Source organism: Mobula birostris, chromosome 16 (genome assembly GCF_030028105.1).
Source record: "Mobula birostris isolate sMobBir1 chromosome 16, sMobBir1.hap1, whole genome shotgun sequence".
Classification (NCBI taxonomy): domain Eukaryota; kingdom Metazoa; phylum Chordata; class Chondrichthyes; order Myliobatiformes; family Myliobatidae; genus Mobula; species Mobula birostris.
Window position 1 is genome coordinate 77,360,924 of NC_092385.1, and position 17,565 is coordinate 77,378,488.

Genomic DNA, 17,565 nt, shown 5'->3' on the forward strand with positions numbered 1-17,565 from the left:
TTTTTGGTGGGGAGTCGGAGGAGAGACGGGGAGGACGGTGGACATGCGGGGGTTTTTGGCGGGGAGTCGGAGGAGAGATGGGGAGGACGGTGGACAGCGTTTTTGGTGGGGAGTCGGAGGAGAGACGGGGAGGACGGCGGACATGCGGGGGTTTTTGGCGGGGAGTCGGAGGAGAGACGGGGAGGACGGTGGACGAGGTTTTGACGGGGAGTTGGAGGAGAGACGGGGAGGACGGCGGACATGCGGGGGTTTTTGGCGGGGAGTCAGAGGAGAGACGGGGAGGACGGCGGACATGCGGGGGTTTTTGGCGGGGAGTCGGAGGAGAGATGGGGAGGACGGTGGACAGCGTTTTTGGTGGGGAGTCGGAGGAGAGACGGGGAGGACGGCGGACATGCGGGGGTTTTTGGCGGGGAGTCGGAGGAGAGACGGGGAGGACGGTGGACGAGGTTTTGACGGGGAGTTGGAGGAGAGACGGGGAGGACGGCGGACATGCGGGGGTTTTTGGCGGGGAGTCAGAGGAGAGACGGGGAGGACGGCGGACATGCGGGGGTTTTTGGCGGGGAGTCGGAGGAGAGATGGGGAGGACGGTGGACAGCGTTTTTGGTGGGGAGTCGGAGGAGAGACGGGGAGGACGGCGGACATGCGGGGGTTTTTGGCGGGGAGTCGGAGGAGAGACGGGGAGGACGGTGGACGAGGTTTTGACGGGGAGTTGGAGGAGAGACGGGGAGGACGGCGGACATGCGGGGGTTTTTGGCGGGGAGTCAGAGGAGAGACGGGGAGGACGGCGGACATGCGGGGGTTTTTGGCGGGGAGTCGGAGGAGAGATGGGGAGGACGGTGGACAGCGTTTTTGGTGGGGAGTCGGAGGAGAGACGGGGAGGACGGCGGACATGCGGGGGTTTTTGGCGGGGAGTCGGAGGAGAGACGGGGAGGACGGTGGACGAGGTTTTGACGGGGAGTTGGAGGAGAGACGGGGAGGCGGCGGACATGCGGAAAGTCTCCGGTCCATCACTCCGGGTGTTCCCGAGCCGCGCACCGACAGGATCCGGGTGGTCGTCAGGAATTTCTGAGCTCCAACTGGTGCACGAAGAACTTGGACTTTGATAAGTCTGGCGCCTTGTTTTTCCATTACTTCCTTTTCTGTATCGAACTTATATTAATTTCATAGACTTAGTAATATCTATAAAGTGTATTGGGTAAAACGTACTGGGTGTGCTGGCTGATGATTGATGTTTGGGATTGATTCGGGCAGCAGTGGTACAGCGACCGACTCCGTGAGAAGCGTTCAGGCAGGTGCTGGGCGGGATTTCCCCGAGACATATATGAGCCGATATAGCTGAGCATTACATATAGATGCTGTCTGACCTGCTGCATTTTGTGTGCGTTGCTATAAAATAACCTGCAGTATATGATACCTACCATCTCCTTTCAGGATATTCCAAAGTAGACTACAACCGATGAGAGCTCAGATGGATAGTTACAAGAATACTATTTCCACTGACTAAGAATTTTCAGGTTTATTATCACTGACAAAATCAGGTTCATTATCACTGACATATATCATGAAATCATGAAGCTACGAGTCTAAAAATAAACAGAAGAAAATCTGCAAATCCAGAGAAGCACACACAAAATGCTGGAGGAACTCAGCAGGTCAGGCAGCATCTAGGGAAATGAATAAATTATTGATGTTTTGGTCCGAGACACTTCATCAGGATTGGAAAGGAAGGGGGTAGATGACAGAATAAAAAGGTGGAGAGAGAGAGGGAGAACAACTTCTCTCTGGTGCCCCTCCTCCTTCCCTTCCTCCTACGATCTACTCTCCTCTCCTATCAGATTCCTTCCGCTCCGCACTTTTATCCTTCCCACCTGCCAGGCTTCACCTATCACCTTCTAGGAAGTAATCCTTCCCCTCTCTCCACATTTTTATTCCAGCATCTTTACCTTTCTTTCAAGTCCTAAAGAAGGGTCTTGGCCTGAAACGTCACTGTTAATTCATTAACATAGATGCTGCCTGGCCTGCTGAGTTCCTCCAGAATTTTGTGTTTAAAAATAAATGGTAATCCAATTAGGACTGAAGTGAGGAGAAATTGCTTCACTCAAGAAATGGTGATTTGTTTGTAATTCTCTGTCCCAGCAGTTGTGGAGGTTTTGTTATTGATTTCATTCAAAACTGGGATTGATGTTTTAGAAAAATCAACAGATGGGAGGATGAGGCAGGAAGGTGCCTAAAGATAAAGAGCAGCCGTTGTCCTTTTTGAATGGTGGAGCAGGCTTGAGGAGCTGAAAGCCTGCCTCTGCACAGGACCGGAACAAGCAGCAGAGGGTTGTGAACTCTGCCAGCCCCATTACAGGCCCCATATCAACGACATGTCCGTTGAAGGACATCTTCAAAAAGCAATGACTCAAGAAAGTGCCATGCGCCATGAAGGACCCCCAACACCCAGGACATGCCTCCTTCTCATCACTACCATCAGGGAGGAGAGACAGAGGCCTGACCAGACCCCCTCAATGTTTCAGGAGCAAGTTCTTTCCCTCCCCCATCAGATTTCTGAGTGGAACATGAAACCATGAACGTTACCCCACGGTTCTGCTTTCTTTTTACAGGACTTATTTTTAATATTTCTTACTGTAGTTTATTTTTCATGTATTGCACTGTGCGCTGCCGGGAAACAACAACTGCACAAGTGTACCTCATTCTGGGTGCTGCGGTGGCGTAGCGGTTAGCGTCACATTGTTATAGCTCAGAGTGTCAGGGTTCACAGTTCAAACTCTCTGTAAGGAGCGTGCATGTCCTTCCCGTGGAATGCGTGGGTTTCCTCCGGGTGCTCTGGTTTCCTCCCGCCGTCCAAAGGCATACCAGTTAGTAGGCTAATTGGTCATTGTCAATTGTCCCGTGAATAGGTTAGGGTTAAACGGAGGTGGTTGGGGTCGCTGGGTGGTGTGGCTTCAGGCAGGAAAGCCTACACACTCCACACAGCATTTCTGACAAGTCAACAAATTATTTTGTAAAATACAAAGTGAAGATTAAAATTGAAGACGTGCTATTTTAGTAAATGTAGTGCTATGAAGAGTTTATGTGTACATGGGCTGCCTCATCAGGGTGCACACCCTTGGTCAGTTGTCACTGTGTGCCTGTTTGTTATGGAAGGTGGCTTCTGTGCTAATGCTTTAAAATGATGAGGTAGATAATCATACACTTAAGGCAGTTGTAAGCACCAGAATTCCTCGTACACCAACAAAGTACTCGAGGTACTCCGATGGCCAGGCAGCATCTATGGAAAAGAGTAGAGCCGATGTTTCGGGCCGAGACCTTTCGTCAGGACTGGAGATAAAAAGATGAGGAGTCAGAGTTAGAAGGTGGGGAGAGGGGAGGAAGAAACACAGGGTGACGGGTGAAACCGGGGTGGATGGTGAAGTAAAGAGCTGGGAAGTTGATTAGTGAAAGAGATACAGGGCTGGAGAAGGGGGAATCTGATAGGAGAGGACAGAAGGCCGTGGAGGAAAGAAAAAAGGGGAGGAGCACCAGAGGGAGGCGACGGGCAGGCAAGGAGAGAAGGTGAGAGTGGGAAAAGGGGATGGGGAGTGGAGAGGGAGGTGGGGTTGGGGGCTTTATCGGAAGTTCGAGAAATCAGTGTTCATGTTGGAGACTTCCCAGACAGAATACAAGGTGCTGTTACTCCAACCTGCGTGTGGCCTCATCACGGCAGTAGAAGAGGCTATGGATGGAGATATCAGAATGAGAATGGGAAGTGGAAAATTGCACTTTTTCTGGTGGATAGAGCGTAGGTGTTTGGTGAAGCGGTCTTCCAATCTACGTTGGGTCTCACCGATATACAGGAGGCCACACCGGGAGCACCGAATACAGTATATGACTCCCAACAGACTCACAGATGAAGTGTCACCTCACCTGGAAGAACAGTTTGGGCCCTGAATGGTAGTGAGGGAGGAGGTGTAGGCACAGGTGTAGCACTTGTTCTGCTTGCAAGGATAAGTGCTAGGAAGGAGATCAGTAGGGAGGGACAAATGGACAAGGGAGTCACGTAGCGAGCGATCCCTGTGGAAAGCAGAAACTGGGGAGGGAAAGATGTGCTTGCTGGTGGGGAGTCACGTAGGGAGCAATCCCTGTGGAAAGCAGAAACTGGGGAGGGAAAGTTGTGCTTGCTGGTGGGGAGTCACGTAGGGAGCGATCCCTGTGGAAAGCAGAAACTGGGGAGGGAAAGATGTGCTTGCTGGTGGGGAGTCACGTAGGGAGTGATCCCTGTGGAAAGCAGAAACTGGGGAGGGAAAGATGTGCTTGCTGGTGGGGAGTCACGTAGGGAGCGATCCCTGTGGAAAGCAGAAACTGGGGAGGGAAAGATGTGCTTGCTGGTGGGATCCTGTTACAGACAGTTATGTGCTGGGCATGGAGGCTGGTGGGGTGGTAGGTGAGGACAAGAGGAATCCCATGCCTGATAGGGTGGTGGGAAGATGGATGAGGGCTAGAGTTGCCAACTTTCTCACTCCCAAATAAGGGACAAAAGTAGCAGTCGAATATGGGACACTTGTGTTTACCCCGAGAAAGTCTACCATGACCATGAAGCCTTGTGCGGGCACCTGTGTGCGATTGCGTGTACATGCATATGATTTTTTTCTACAAATTGGTTTTCGTTTAACCTTCCTGATTCTGATACACTGTACATACATTATTTCTACTTTATATAGGCTGTGTATTTATCATATCATTCCTGCTTTTACTATATGTTAGTGTTATTTCAGGTTTTATGTGTTATTGGTATGATTTGGTAGGTTATTTTTTGGGTCTGGAAACGCTCAAGAATTTTTTCCATATAAATTAGTAGTAATTGCTTCTGCACTTTATGCCATTTTGGCTTTCGAACGGTTTCATAGGAACGCTCTAACTTAGCGGGAGAAATACAGGACAAGGCCGGTCCCGTATGGGACAAACCAATTTAGCCCAATATACGGGATGTCCCGGCTAATACGGGACAGTTGGCAACCTTAATGAGGGCAGACGTGTGCAAAATAGAAGAGATGTGGTTGAGGGCAGCATTGATGTTTGTCAAGGGGAAGTCCCCTTCTTTGAAGTAGGAGGACATCTACTTCGTACTGGAATGAAAAGCCTCATCCTGAGCAAGAGCAGATGCGACGGAGCTGGAGGAAATGAGAGAAGGGGATGACATTTCAACATGTAATAGGGTGGAAAGAGGCATAGTCCAGGTAGCTGTAAGAGTCTGTGAATTTATGATAGACGTCAGTAGATAAGCTGTCTGCAGAGAATTCCTTGTATCAGGTTTCATTGTCTTTAATCAAGGAAATTATTTTCTTGGAAGCAGTTATGCAATTTCTGAAGACATGATACTTACAAAATAAAGAGAAGGTGCAAGCTATACTGCACAAAGCACTAATATTAAAATTAGTTTAACCTCCCTTGAGTTAATTAAATTCTTACTTAAAGATGATCACACAATTCTTTCCACCCTCAGCTTCATGGTGTAACAGTGGTACAATTGTTCCTGGCAAATCCAAGATTCAAGCAAGAAGCACATTTGCTTCAGGTTAGAGAAAAATTAAAATAAATTGGTCAGATCCTGGCATGGCTTTAAGGAGGATTAATCTTAAGCATTCAGATAAACAGTTTGCTACAGCTAGCTCTCCTTCACACAGTTCAGAGAAGACCTAGCCACAATGGCCATATTGAAGGTAGACCCTGGGCTGAGGTACCAGAATATTAGGAGCCGAACATGGGTTGCTACCTTCAGTGGAAATATAGTTATTTCAAGTGTTGCTGGCAGATCGTCAGCTTGGTAAAAGATGTACATTGATTTGCCCGAAACTTCTTGTTCTGGCAGCACATCAAGCTGTCCAAGAAGGGATGCCATCGGCCGGCAACTTTCAGGCTGCAGGAGTATGTGCTGAAGGACGTTGTGCAGCCACTGCAAGGGCTCTGTGGGGGGACCACAGTATAGGGTCTTGTGATACTGCAGAGAAAGAGTTGGGTTGGGTGAGCAAGCCCCTCAATTACCGTAGCAGTACACCACCCCAGAGGGCTGTGTGTGTGGGAGCGGTATACCACCCCAGAGATTTTTCATTATGAGTAAAGTTTATTTTGATATATATTAAAAAAGTTACTTTGGTTATGTTGACATCACTGTCTGCTGTGCTGTAGATATTGTTTCCTGTCATGGAAGGAGGTAGAGAGATATGTACCTAAGATACAGATAGGATGGTTAGATTTGGTCACGTTAACAAATAAGCATTCACATATTGCCGCAGTGGATAGAAATATACTGTAAAATACTTTCCCATTTTAACATTGCAAACGTTAAATTTATGCTGACTGACAAATTGATGAATACAGATCTACTCACCAGTGTGGCATTAATCTATCAGTAGTCCAATGTCAATAGGAGAAAATTATATTAATTAAGAACATCGGAAGTGGACTCCACCACAAAACTGGAGTACATGTTTCAATGTTGTAGAAATCACTGAGTGCGCAGGGGACAGGAAAGGCTATGGAACCAGACAACATCTCAGCTGTAACACCGAAGATCTATACTCAGATCTAGCTGGACTTCTAAGTAAACTGTTCCAGTATTCAGCACAGCATGACTCTGACAATAGAGAGAATTTTGACAAGCACATAGGGTGGTTAAGAAGCTGTATGGTCTGTTGGCTCTCATTAGTTGGGGGATTGAGTTTCAGCATTGCGAGGTAATGTTGCAGCTCTGTAAAACCCTGATAAGACCACACTAACAGTATTGTGTTCAGTTCCAGTCGCCTCATTATAGGAAGGATGTAGAAGCTTTAGAGAAGGTGCAGAGGATGCTGTGTGGAATAGAGAGCATGACTTGTGACGATATGTTCAGCAAACTAGGGCTTTTCTCTTTGGAGTGAAGGAGGATGAAAGGTGACTTGATAGAGGTGTATAAGATAATAAGAGGCACAGATTGAGTTGATAGTCAGAAACTTTATCTCAGAGCTGAAATGGTTAATAAGGGGACACAATTTTAAGGTGATTTGAGGGACGTCAGAGGTAAGTTCCTTACACAGAGAGCATGGAACGTCTTGCAGGGTGATGATAAAGGCAGATACATTAGGGGCATTTAAGAACCTCTTATACTGGCACATGGATGAAAGAAAACTGGAAGGCTAGGGAGGGTAGGGTTCGACTAATTAAGATCAGCTCAACATTGTGGGGCAAAAGGCCTATACTGAGCTATGTTGTAAGGCACTGGTGAGGCCTCCCTTGGAGTATTGCAAGCAGTTTTGGGCCCCTTATTTACTGACATTGGAGAGGGTTCTGAGGAGGTTCACAAGAATGATTCCCAGAATGAAAGGGTTAACATATAAGGAGCCTTTGATGGTTCTGGGCCTGTACTCGCTAGAATTTGAAAGAATGAAGGGGATCTCATTGAAACCTATCAAATGTTGGAAAGCCACGATAAAGTGAGTGCAAAGATATTGTTCCTTTGGTGAGGGAGTCTAGGACCAGAGGGCACAGCCTCAAATTAGAGGGATGTCCATTTAGAACAGAGAAGAGGAGGAATTTCTTTAGCTAGAGGTTGATAAGTCTGTGGAATTTGTTGCTACAGGTAGCTATGGAGGTCAGGCCACTGGGTGCATTTGAGGTGGAGGTTGATAGGTTCCCGATTAGTCAGGGTGTGGAAGGGTGTGGAACGTTATGGAGAGAAGGCAGGAGAATAGGGTTAAACGGGTAATGGAATGGTGGAGAAGACTCAATGGATTGAATGGCCATATTCAGCTCCTCTGACTTATGGTCTTATGTTTGACGTACATCCTGTTGACAAGTGCTAAACAAATCTAATTCTGCCCAGTTGCTTTACTGTTTCTCATCAGCCAGTTGATCGAAGTGTGAGTGACAGTGCACTTGCATTCCTGACACGAGACTCATGAAACAGACACAGCTGCATCAACATTCAGGAAGCTCATTGCGGGGCAGGGCCATTCCCATAGTCAAGTCAAGTCAAATTTATTTATAAAGCACATTTAAAAACAACCCATGTTGACCAAAGTGCTGTACAAACCATAAAAGGTAGCTAAAATCACAAATACAAGAAACACAGATATAAACAACAAGGCACACAGCTTATAGGCACAAAATAAACAACACACGAGCCTAGGCACAAGCCAAAAATCAGCCACATCAGGAAGATTCAAACGCTAGTGGATAAAGATAAGTTTTGAGCCAGTTCTGGACCAGTTGCAGACGGGACAGGGACGACTGACTAATCCCAGTATACAGGGAGTTGGAGTATTCCAAGCGGGAGGATATAAGGGCGTGGATGACTTTATCGAGATCTTTGAAAGAGAGAAACAACTTGATTTTGGCAACAGTACGAAGCTGGAAAAACCTGGCTTTTACTACTGCATTAACTTGCTTGTCAAACTTAAAGACGTAATCAAATATCACACCAAGGTTTTTGCCGTGGGGTTTGACAAGGGTGGACAGGTTACCAAGACTGTTGGCAATCACTTTGATGGAGTCAGGGGGGCCAAATAGGACAACCTCAGACTTGCCTTCATTCGGCTGTGGGAAGTTTTGTGCCATCCCACACTTTATGTCTTCAAGGCAGTTCATGTGGCTGACTAGATTTGACTAGTCGTTTGGTTTCAAGGGGGAGATAAAGCTGTGTGTTGTCAGCATAACAATGGAAGGAAATGTCCTGTTTCTGAATGATTTGACTGAGGGGAAGCATATTTATAGAGAAAAGAATGGGACCTAGGATGGAACCTTTTGGGACCCCGCAGGAGAGACTAGCTGGGGGAGAAGAAAATTTGCCTATGTTGATGGAGAAGCTTCTATTTTTGAGGTAGGATGTGAACCAGTTCAAGGCAGTGCCATCAACACCAACCCCGTACTGGAGACGGTCTATTGAAATGGTGTGATCCACAGTATCCATCAGCCTCCAACCTGATGGCATGAACATTGACTTCTCCAACTTCTGCTAATGCCCCACCTCCCCCTCGTACCCCATCTGTTATTTATTTATACACACACATTCTTTCTCTCTCTCTCCTTTTTCTCCCTCTGTCCCTCTCACTATATCCCTTGCCCATCCTCTGGGTTTTTTTCCCACCTCCCCCTTTTCCTTCTCCCTGGGCCTCCTGTCCCATGATCCTGTCATATCCCTTTTGCCAATCAACTGTCCAGCTCTTGGCTCCGTCCCTCCCCCTCCTGTCTTCTCCTATCATTTTTGATCTCCCCCTCCCCCTCCCACTTTCAGATCTCTTACTAGCTCTTCCTTCAGTTAGTCCTGACGAAGAGTCTCGGCCTGAAACATCGACTGTACCTCTTCCTAGAGATGCTGCCTGGCCTGCTGCGTTCACCAGCAACTTTGATGTGCGTTGATCTACAGTATTGAGCGCTGTGCTGAGGTCAAGAAGAATTAGGATGACAGAGTCACCTGAGTCGATAGAGAGGAGCAGGTCATTGTACACTTTCAGCAGGGCAGACTCTGTTGGTATGATAAGCATTAAAACATGACTGAAATCTTACAGAGATGTTGTTTTGTTGTAGGTAGCATGAGGATAGTGTGATGGGTTGGAAACAGTTCATTTCAGATGAACAGACCAGTGAGACTGTTAGGTCACAGGTAGGGGGAGAAATATTCATTCTAATGTCTTCAACTTTGCTAATGAAGAATTTTGAAGATAGTACAATAGCTGCTAAATGTCCCCCAAGGTTGTCTCCATGGTAATTCGTGGCCTGAAAGGTGCAAGCACATCCTTCCTCAATGAAGCCTGTTCAGAAAGGGGATTTTCACATGAACTATTCATGTAGGGATAACGATCTCAGAGGTGACTGATCAGCTAGGGGTTTGTACACAGAATGAAGATACCAAAGCTTGTGTCTAAACGTGTATAAGAACGCCTAGTGCAAGAGACATACATTCAGGGTGAGAGTGGCAAGTTCAACAGCAGCTGAGCGGAAAGCGCAACACTTGACAGAACCAGCAATCTCCAATGCGGGTTCAGTTCCTGCACTGTCTGGAAGGAGTTTGTGTGTTCACCTGTGACCCTACGGGTAGCCTCCGGGTGCTCCAGTTTCCTCTTACATTCCAAAGATGTACAGGTTAGGTTTAGTAAGATGTGGGCGCGCTATGTTGGCGCCAGTGACATGTGTGGGCTGTCCCCAGACCATCCTTAGACTTGACATAATTTGATACAAAGGACACGGTGGTCTCACAATGATGCAAGTGTATTTGTGATGGATATTCATTGTCCAGGGTCAAGAGGCCTTTGTTAAACTTCTTGTCATAAATGGAAAGCAATAATGAGTCTGAAATTAAAAAGACAGTTTTGCAAATGAACAGCACTGTCTGTAGAACAGCGTGGGGCTGGCTGCTCAGGAGATGCAGTGGAAGACAATGGGGTTATGTTCATTGCCTGTTTCAAACAGGACAACGCTGACTAATTGTTAAATTTAAGCAAACTTGCAGACCAGATTGAAACTATCATATAACATGATAAATAGATGATCTGAAAATAGTTTGTGTACTGAAGAGAGTCAGCTTCACTATATTAACTGTGGTGTCTAGGAATTTCTGTTCACAAGAGCTTTTAGACCAACTTTGTGAAAATTTATCTGAAAAATATCATGTATGTGTAGTCATGGAAGTGGCAGAAAAGTGGAATAAATGTAAGGGAGCAGTCAGGCTTGTTAGGAATGGTTAAAGAACATCACAAAGACAGGTGAACTCAAATCCCTTCCACTGCCTTCAGTTTCTGTGGTGGATGATTTATCCATCTGTAACTTGTTGATATGTTGTTGTAGCTTTTAAGAATTGTACCTGTGATTTGGAAATCCTTTGTGGGTTAGAAATTGTTCGTAATAAGATAGAAATCCTCTGTGAGTGTTAAGTGTGTTTTAAGGATTTTGTCTGGATTTAAATGTACAGCACTGAAAATAAATAAACTGTGTTTGCTTCAACTACTTTATTAGCTGGAAGCATCTCCTACTTGGTAGGGAGGGGGAACCCACCCCACAAATAGTGGGCATTATTAGCTAAAGTTGCTGTGGAGGAAAGACAGGGAAGTGAACTAGTCTTTCAAGAGCCGGTGGCTGCACTATAGCCCCCCTTTAATGAGGGTACCTGTGGCTATCTACATTCGACAGGGTTTAAGTTAAACTTTATGGAGTTCAGAACTTCGCGACCAGCATACACAATGCCATGTTTCAATGTATATTTGACAAATAAAGCTAGTTTTTAATCTTTAATGTTTTGTATAATTGGAGAAAATATTTAGAATATAGCTACGGGTACTAAGGCAAATGGACCACTCACCTTCCTACAGCTGCAAGATCATTTGAAGTGTGCTTCCGCCTGACTTGTGAATGAATATGTCAGAGTAATTCTTTGCTCCACAACATTATTAATAGTGTCAAACATCTTTCATTAGTTTGGTATCGATGTATTCATGCTCCTTGATTGAATGGCGGTCTCATGCTAAGTAGCTTCACTGGGTGAGTTCTTCAAGCAATCAACACTGTACAAGAAAAAAACTAACATTTTTGCCATCTTTTAATTTCAGAGGTGCATTCTCTGAAGTGGTCCTGGCTGAGGAGAAGCAGACCCAGAAACTGGTCGCCATAAAGTGTATTCCCAAGAAGGCTTTGGAAGGAAAAGAGAACAGCATTGAAAATGAGATTGCTGTCCTTAGGAAGTAAGTAGTAGAACTTACATAAGTAAATAAAAACAACTAAACTTTATGTGGGTAAATAATGTGATGGTGAAGTGAACTGTTTCCAGTTGCAGTCCAAATAAAAGAAGGGTATTTGGTTGCCAGTTTTGGCTTGCATTCGAGTGTGAAAATTCTTGGCAAATTACTTATCAAAACTGCACTGTGTAGATCAATCTGCTTCATTTCACGGAGTAAGTGAAAAGTGATGTTTTACCATTAAGTCTTATTTGAATTTTTCACTTACATCAATGCCTCTGCAAGGATTTTCCAGACAGTTTGTTAATTTGCTCTTCGTTGCAAAAATGCATTTACAGAGCCTTACCAATGAAGTGTGAAAGACAAAATAAATGTAGGGAAATCACTGGCGATACTTGACGGATCAGGTAATATTTATGGAGGGAAAAGTTGAATTAAATTTCAGTTTTGATGACTTATCATCAGGACTGGGAATGTTGAGAGATACATGGGATTCAATTACTTTTGAGTCCTTCCCTCTTCAGTCCTGACAAAGGGTTCCGACCCGAAACGTTGATTGATCGTTTCCACGGATGCTGCCCGACCTGCTAAGTTCCTCCAGCGTGTTGTGAGAATTACTTTTGAAATGTAGTCAGTGTTTTGAAAACATAAACTCCAGTTTATGAGCATTAAGATCACATGAACACCAATCTTCTAATAACCAGAAATTCGGATCTAGACCTTTCTCAATATACTGCAGAATGGTCTTTCACATACATCGGAGAACACCTCAAGCTTCAGTTTACTATTTCATCTCCAACATGACCTCATATTTCACTACAGTATGAGCTTTGCTCAGGTCCAGGAAGGATCATCCTAATGCACGTGGAACCATCTTCTACACCAAAACTGTCCCACTTGAACTTTTCATTAGTCTACATTGGAGATGAAATTTTCAATTCAATGTTGTTTAATATTGTTTCCTGTACACAAGTATAAGGAGAATGATGCAATTGTTATTCTGGATCTGATGCAGCACAGTAAAAAACACAAAAGATAAAGAACTAATAGTAATAATAAAAAATAAACAGAAAGTAAATATATAAGATAACTTATAGACATAGATTGATTGTACGCCCATAAAGTGATGCCAGGCCGTACACAAGGTGACTGACAGTATATAATAAAGTAGTAGTGGAGTTAGTGGGTGGAGGTGTTAATCAGCCTCACTGCTCGAGGAAAGTAACTATTTTTGAGTCTGGTCGTCCTGGTGTGGATCCTACATAACCTCCTCCCTGATGAGAGTGGGACAGACATTCCATGAGCAGGGTGATAAGATCCTTCATGATGTCATTGCTCCTTTTCCACCATCTTTCTGTGTGTGTCTACTGCGCGTCTGTAGAATGATGTGAGTACGGATGTGTCTACTGCGCGTCTGTAGAATGATGTGAGTACAGATGTGTCTACTACGTGTCTGTAGAATGATGTGAGTATGGACGTGCGAAGTCTGGCTCTGGCCCTCTTCATCCCCCTTCGAAAGCAGAGGCATTGGTGAGCGTTCCTGACGGTGTAGAATGTGTTCTACAGCCCTGAGGTGTGTGATGTGCGCCCCCAGGGGTTTGAAACTGCTCACAGTATATATGAAGCCATATTTATTGCGCACAGACTCTGCACAGGTGATGGTATATTTACTTGCTGCACTCCCTGTGTTGAGTGGGCTCCCACTCTGATGGGTTAGTCCAAACTTTTGGCCCAAATCTTTAGCAGAAGTCGAGGTTGATACTTGTCACTTGAAGTTCACGGTCACACCACCAACAAACATTTGTTGCATGATAGAGATTTATAATCTGCAGTCTTCCCTTTCTGAATAAAATTGTATCCCCACTGTCTATTTATTTATTTAGTTAGAGATACAGCATGGAACAGATCCTTCTGGCACAATGAGCTACACCACCCGCAATTCACTAATAATCCTAGCTGCTGTTCCCTCGAAGCTGCGCGGGTGTGTGGCCACACAGTGACGGGAATAGTCCTGTGCACATAGACTGTGTTGCTGTGCAGCTGGAATAAAGATAGACTAGAAAAACATTATGAAATGTGAAAAAGTTTCTTTGTTGTACTGTACTTTATTATGCTAATTCCGATATAAAATCAAGACTATGTGGTATTTCAATTTTCAATTTATTATTTGTTGTATGCATATTACAAAAACAACATTTAAAATGCCGCACAGTTTCAGGCTGTGTAAAAGTTTACTGTTCAGAGCAATGGTTGGTCCGTGCAGCTATGTAAAAAAAATTAGAGGGAACGTTGATCCTAGTCTAATCACAGGAGCCCCTGTCTCACCATACTCCCACTCCCCTTTCATCCCACCTTACTCCACTCCCCTGTTTTGCTCCACCCCGCTCCTCTTTACATTGGCACAGCTACCTTCTCTCTGCACTCTCAATCCTAATACAAGGACTCAATGTGAAATGCTGACAATTCCTCACCTCCGCTCCTCTCCCACCACACAATCTGCTAAGTTCTTCCATCAACCTGCTGTGTAGTGGGGTAGTTAATAGTGCAGGATTTCCCTGTGTGAGTCCAATATCCACAGTTCCTCACCTCTGCTCTTTAGATATAGAAAGAGCACTAGGTTGACAAGACAAATAAATATTGAAAGGATGTTAGAGATGCCACAAGAAGAAATCATGAAGATTTTGAACAATGAAGACAGAACCCTAGATGCAGTGTTGATAGTTGGCTGTTGACATTGGAAGCAATATCTGAGTGATGTTTGTCCTGGTAAAGTAAAAGATTGTCACCATTTTGCTTGGAATAAAATAACTTTCAGCATCCATGTTTAATGAGTTACTTTACAAATATGGCAGATGTGTGTTTTTGAAATGAGGGTGAGCAGTTAGAGTGAAGCTATTACTGACTGTACCGGCAGTAAGATCGGGGTTCGATCCCCACCACTGTCTGTAAGGAGTTTGTACATTCTCCCGTGACCGCCCGGGTGCTCCGGTAACCTGTATTCTAAAGACATACAGTTTGGGTGAGTGAACTGTGGGTATGCTATATTTGTGCCAGAAGTGTGGTGATATTTGCAGGCTGCCCAGCACAATCCTCACTGTTTTTATTTGATGCAAAGAATGCATTTCACTGTATGTTTTGAGTACATGGGACAAAATGAAGCTAACCTTTAAATGTGTTAGGTGCATTTTTCCGCTATGCCCAGGGAAAGGTGGGACATTGCAGCTTGGATTGATTGAGATTGCCATTTGACAGTGTAAATGTGCTTACATGTTTGGCTGGTCCACTGATGTCATAATGCACTAGTTAACTCAATGCCTTCGTACAAAGAGGTTGCAGAAAATAGGTTCATGGATTTGACCTTGTGAGATGGATCAGCAACTATCAGCAGTTTCCTTTCTTACTACTCCTTGACCTTTTCACCAAATGATTTAGGACTGGTGTTGAAAAAACGCCGATAAACCGAGACAAATGTTTCTGTTGGCACTGTAAATCACAGTATTGATCTTTTATTTCAAATTTTAACCATTTTGTTTATCTGCACTACTTCCTGAGTCCAATCCAGCACGACGGATTTGCTATATTGTTTGACATTCAGGGTTAAATGTAAAATAATTCTAACACTTTCTAATGGATTTCATATAAAAATGTGCCCAGAATTTTACACACTTTCAGAGATGTTCCAAATGGCTTCCGCCAAGCACTACCTATGCTCATAATTTTATGCTCAGGTAGACTATTTACCTGGACTTATTTCCTGGCATAATTTACATATTACTATTTAATTATTTATGGTTTTATTACTATTGAATTATTTATGGTGCAACTGCAACGAAAACCAATTTCCCCCGGGATCAATAAAGTATGACTATGACTATGATTAGCAGTTAGTGTAACACTATTCCAGTGCCAGCAGTGCCGTGCAGTTGCTGGTGCTATCTGTAAGGAGTTTGAATATTCTCCCTGTGACCGTATGGGTTTCCTCAGAGTTTCCACACACATTTCCAAGCTGTACGGGTTAGTGAGTTAATTGGCCATGTGGGTGTAATTGGGTAGTGTGGGCTTGTTGGGCCAGAAGGACCTGTCACCGTGCTGTATCACTAAAACAAAATTAAAAACTCTGGATATCAGTTGACGTTTCTGTAATCTACACCATAGTTTTAGCAATCTCAATAGCTGAAATTCCTGATCTCTAATCAATTCTGTTGAATGATTCAGGATATGTTTCAGTTTGTTGTTTAGTTCAAGGTTCCTTGATGCTCTGCATTGATCCACACCCACACAGGATGACATGAATCAGTCCAACTAATTCACTTTGCTGTGTAGCACGAATCCAAATTCCATGTACATGCCATGTTCCTATCTCCTATTTAATCATCCTTCACCCAACTCTCCAAGCTTGACTTAAATGTTAATATCTTTTATCAAAATCAACTCCAGAAACGCATGCCATTATTCCTCAGCATTCTGCTCAGAAGAAAAAATATTTTTCTAATTTTCAGTCCTAATTCCCATGCAATTAAACTTACAGCTATCTAGTTTCTATTAACAGGTAATTCTTTGAACTTTTTTCACTGTTTGCTACTTCTTTAATTTGGAATTATCATCAAACTCTTCTGTCTGCAATTAAATCATTTGGAGATAACTGCAGGTACAGCACGGTAGCTCAGGGCATTGGAGTTCAGGGTTCAATCGCAGTGTCCTCTGTAAGGAGTCTGTACGTCACCCTCATGGAACGTGTGGGTTTTCTCCAGGTGCTCTGGTTTCTTCCCACAGTCCTGGGTAGGTTAATTGGCCATTGTAGTTTGTCCTGTGATTGGGCCAGGGTTAAATTGCTGTTGTCAGGGGTTGCTGGGCGGTGAGGCTCCAAGAGCCTATTCCGCACTTGATCGCAAAACAAATAAATAAATAAATAACGGTGGCCGTCCGTAGGGTCCGATGGTGACAGGAAACCTGTGCGGGAGAGTTTTTAAAGTAGAAAAGCTGTTGCACTCTCTCGACCTTGGAAGTCGGGGTCCAGTGGTATGAACAAGTGTTACGAACGGGGGTCTACCTTGGTTGCAGTGGATGAGTGTGACACCTTCTGTGCCTCATCATGCCCTTCGCTCTCCGTAATGTGTCGCAGAACCCCTCCGCGACGTGTTGTAGAACCCCTCCATGACGTGTTGTAGAACCCCCCCTCCATGACGTGTTGTAGAACCCCTCCATGACGTGTTGTAGAACCCCCCCTCCATGACGTGTTGTAGAACCCCTCCGTGACGTGTTGTAGAACCACCCCTCCGTGATGTGTTGTGGAACCCCCCCGTGATGTGTTGTAGAACCCCCCCCCCCGTGATGTGTTGTAGAACCGCCTTCCTTGCCATTGTATCTCTCAGAAGACCTCAACCATCCAGCTGAGTTCTCAAGCTAGGATAGGCACATTCGTATCTGACCGGGGTATAAGATCCTCCGTCTACCCTCACCTGGTCTAGCCCGCCTGTCAAAGCCCGGTACTGGAGTGTAGCCTCTGTTGCTCTACTCAGAGCCAGTTGAGTGTCTGGTGGGCGAGTGAGCTGCCCAGATTGGAACATGACAAATCCCTTCACCAAGGATATCCCAAACACCCCAAATAGTAAATAATATAAAATGACTAAATTACATTTTTATTCAACAAGCCAGAAGCCATGGATATAAAATAATAAGCTTTATACTTCCTTCTTGGCTAGTAACAAAATTAACACAAATTGCAATGCCATTCAAAGAGGAGAAACCAAATCTACTCTTTTATTTCTGGAAGAGCCAGACTTACATCAAGCTAGGAAGTACAATTTACTATGAGAATTAAAACAAAACAAAACAAAAAATCTTGTGACTTCCTTTGCTAAGCATCTTTGCGATTAGTTGT

At 44.6% G+C, this 17,565-nt stretch overlaps 1 protein-coding gene across 1 annotated transcript in view; it reads left to right on the forward strand.

Moving 5' to 3' along the window:
* The window catches only part of LOC140211249 (calcium/calmodulin-dependent protein kinase type 1-like), a 274,936-nt gene that overhangs the window by 163,673 nt on the left and 93,698 nt on the right, over positions 1-17,565 (forward strand). Inside the window, exon 3 of the mRNA XM_072280903.1 lies at positions 11,559-11,690. Coding sequence (XP_072137004.1) covers positions 11,559-11,690 — 132 coding nt within the window. The remainder of the gene's footprint in view (positions 1-11,558; positions 11,691-17,565) is intronic.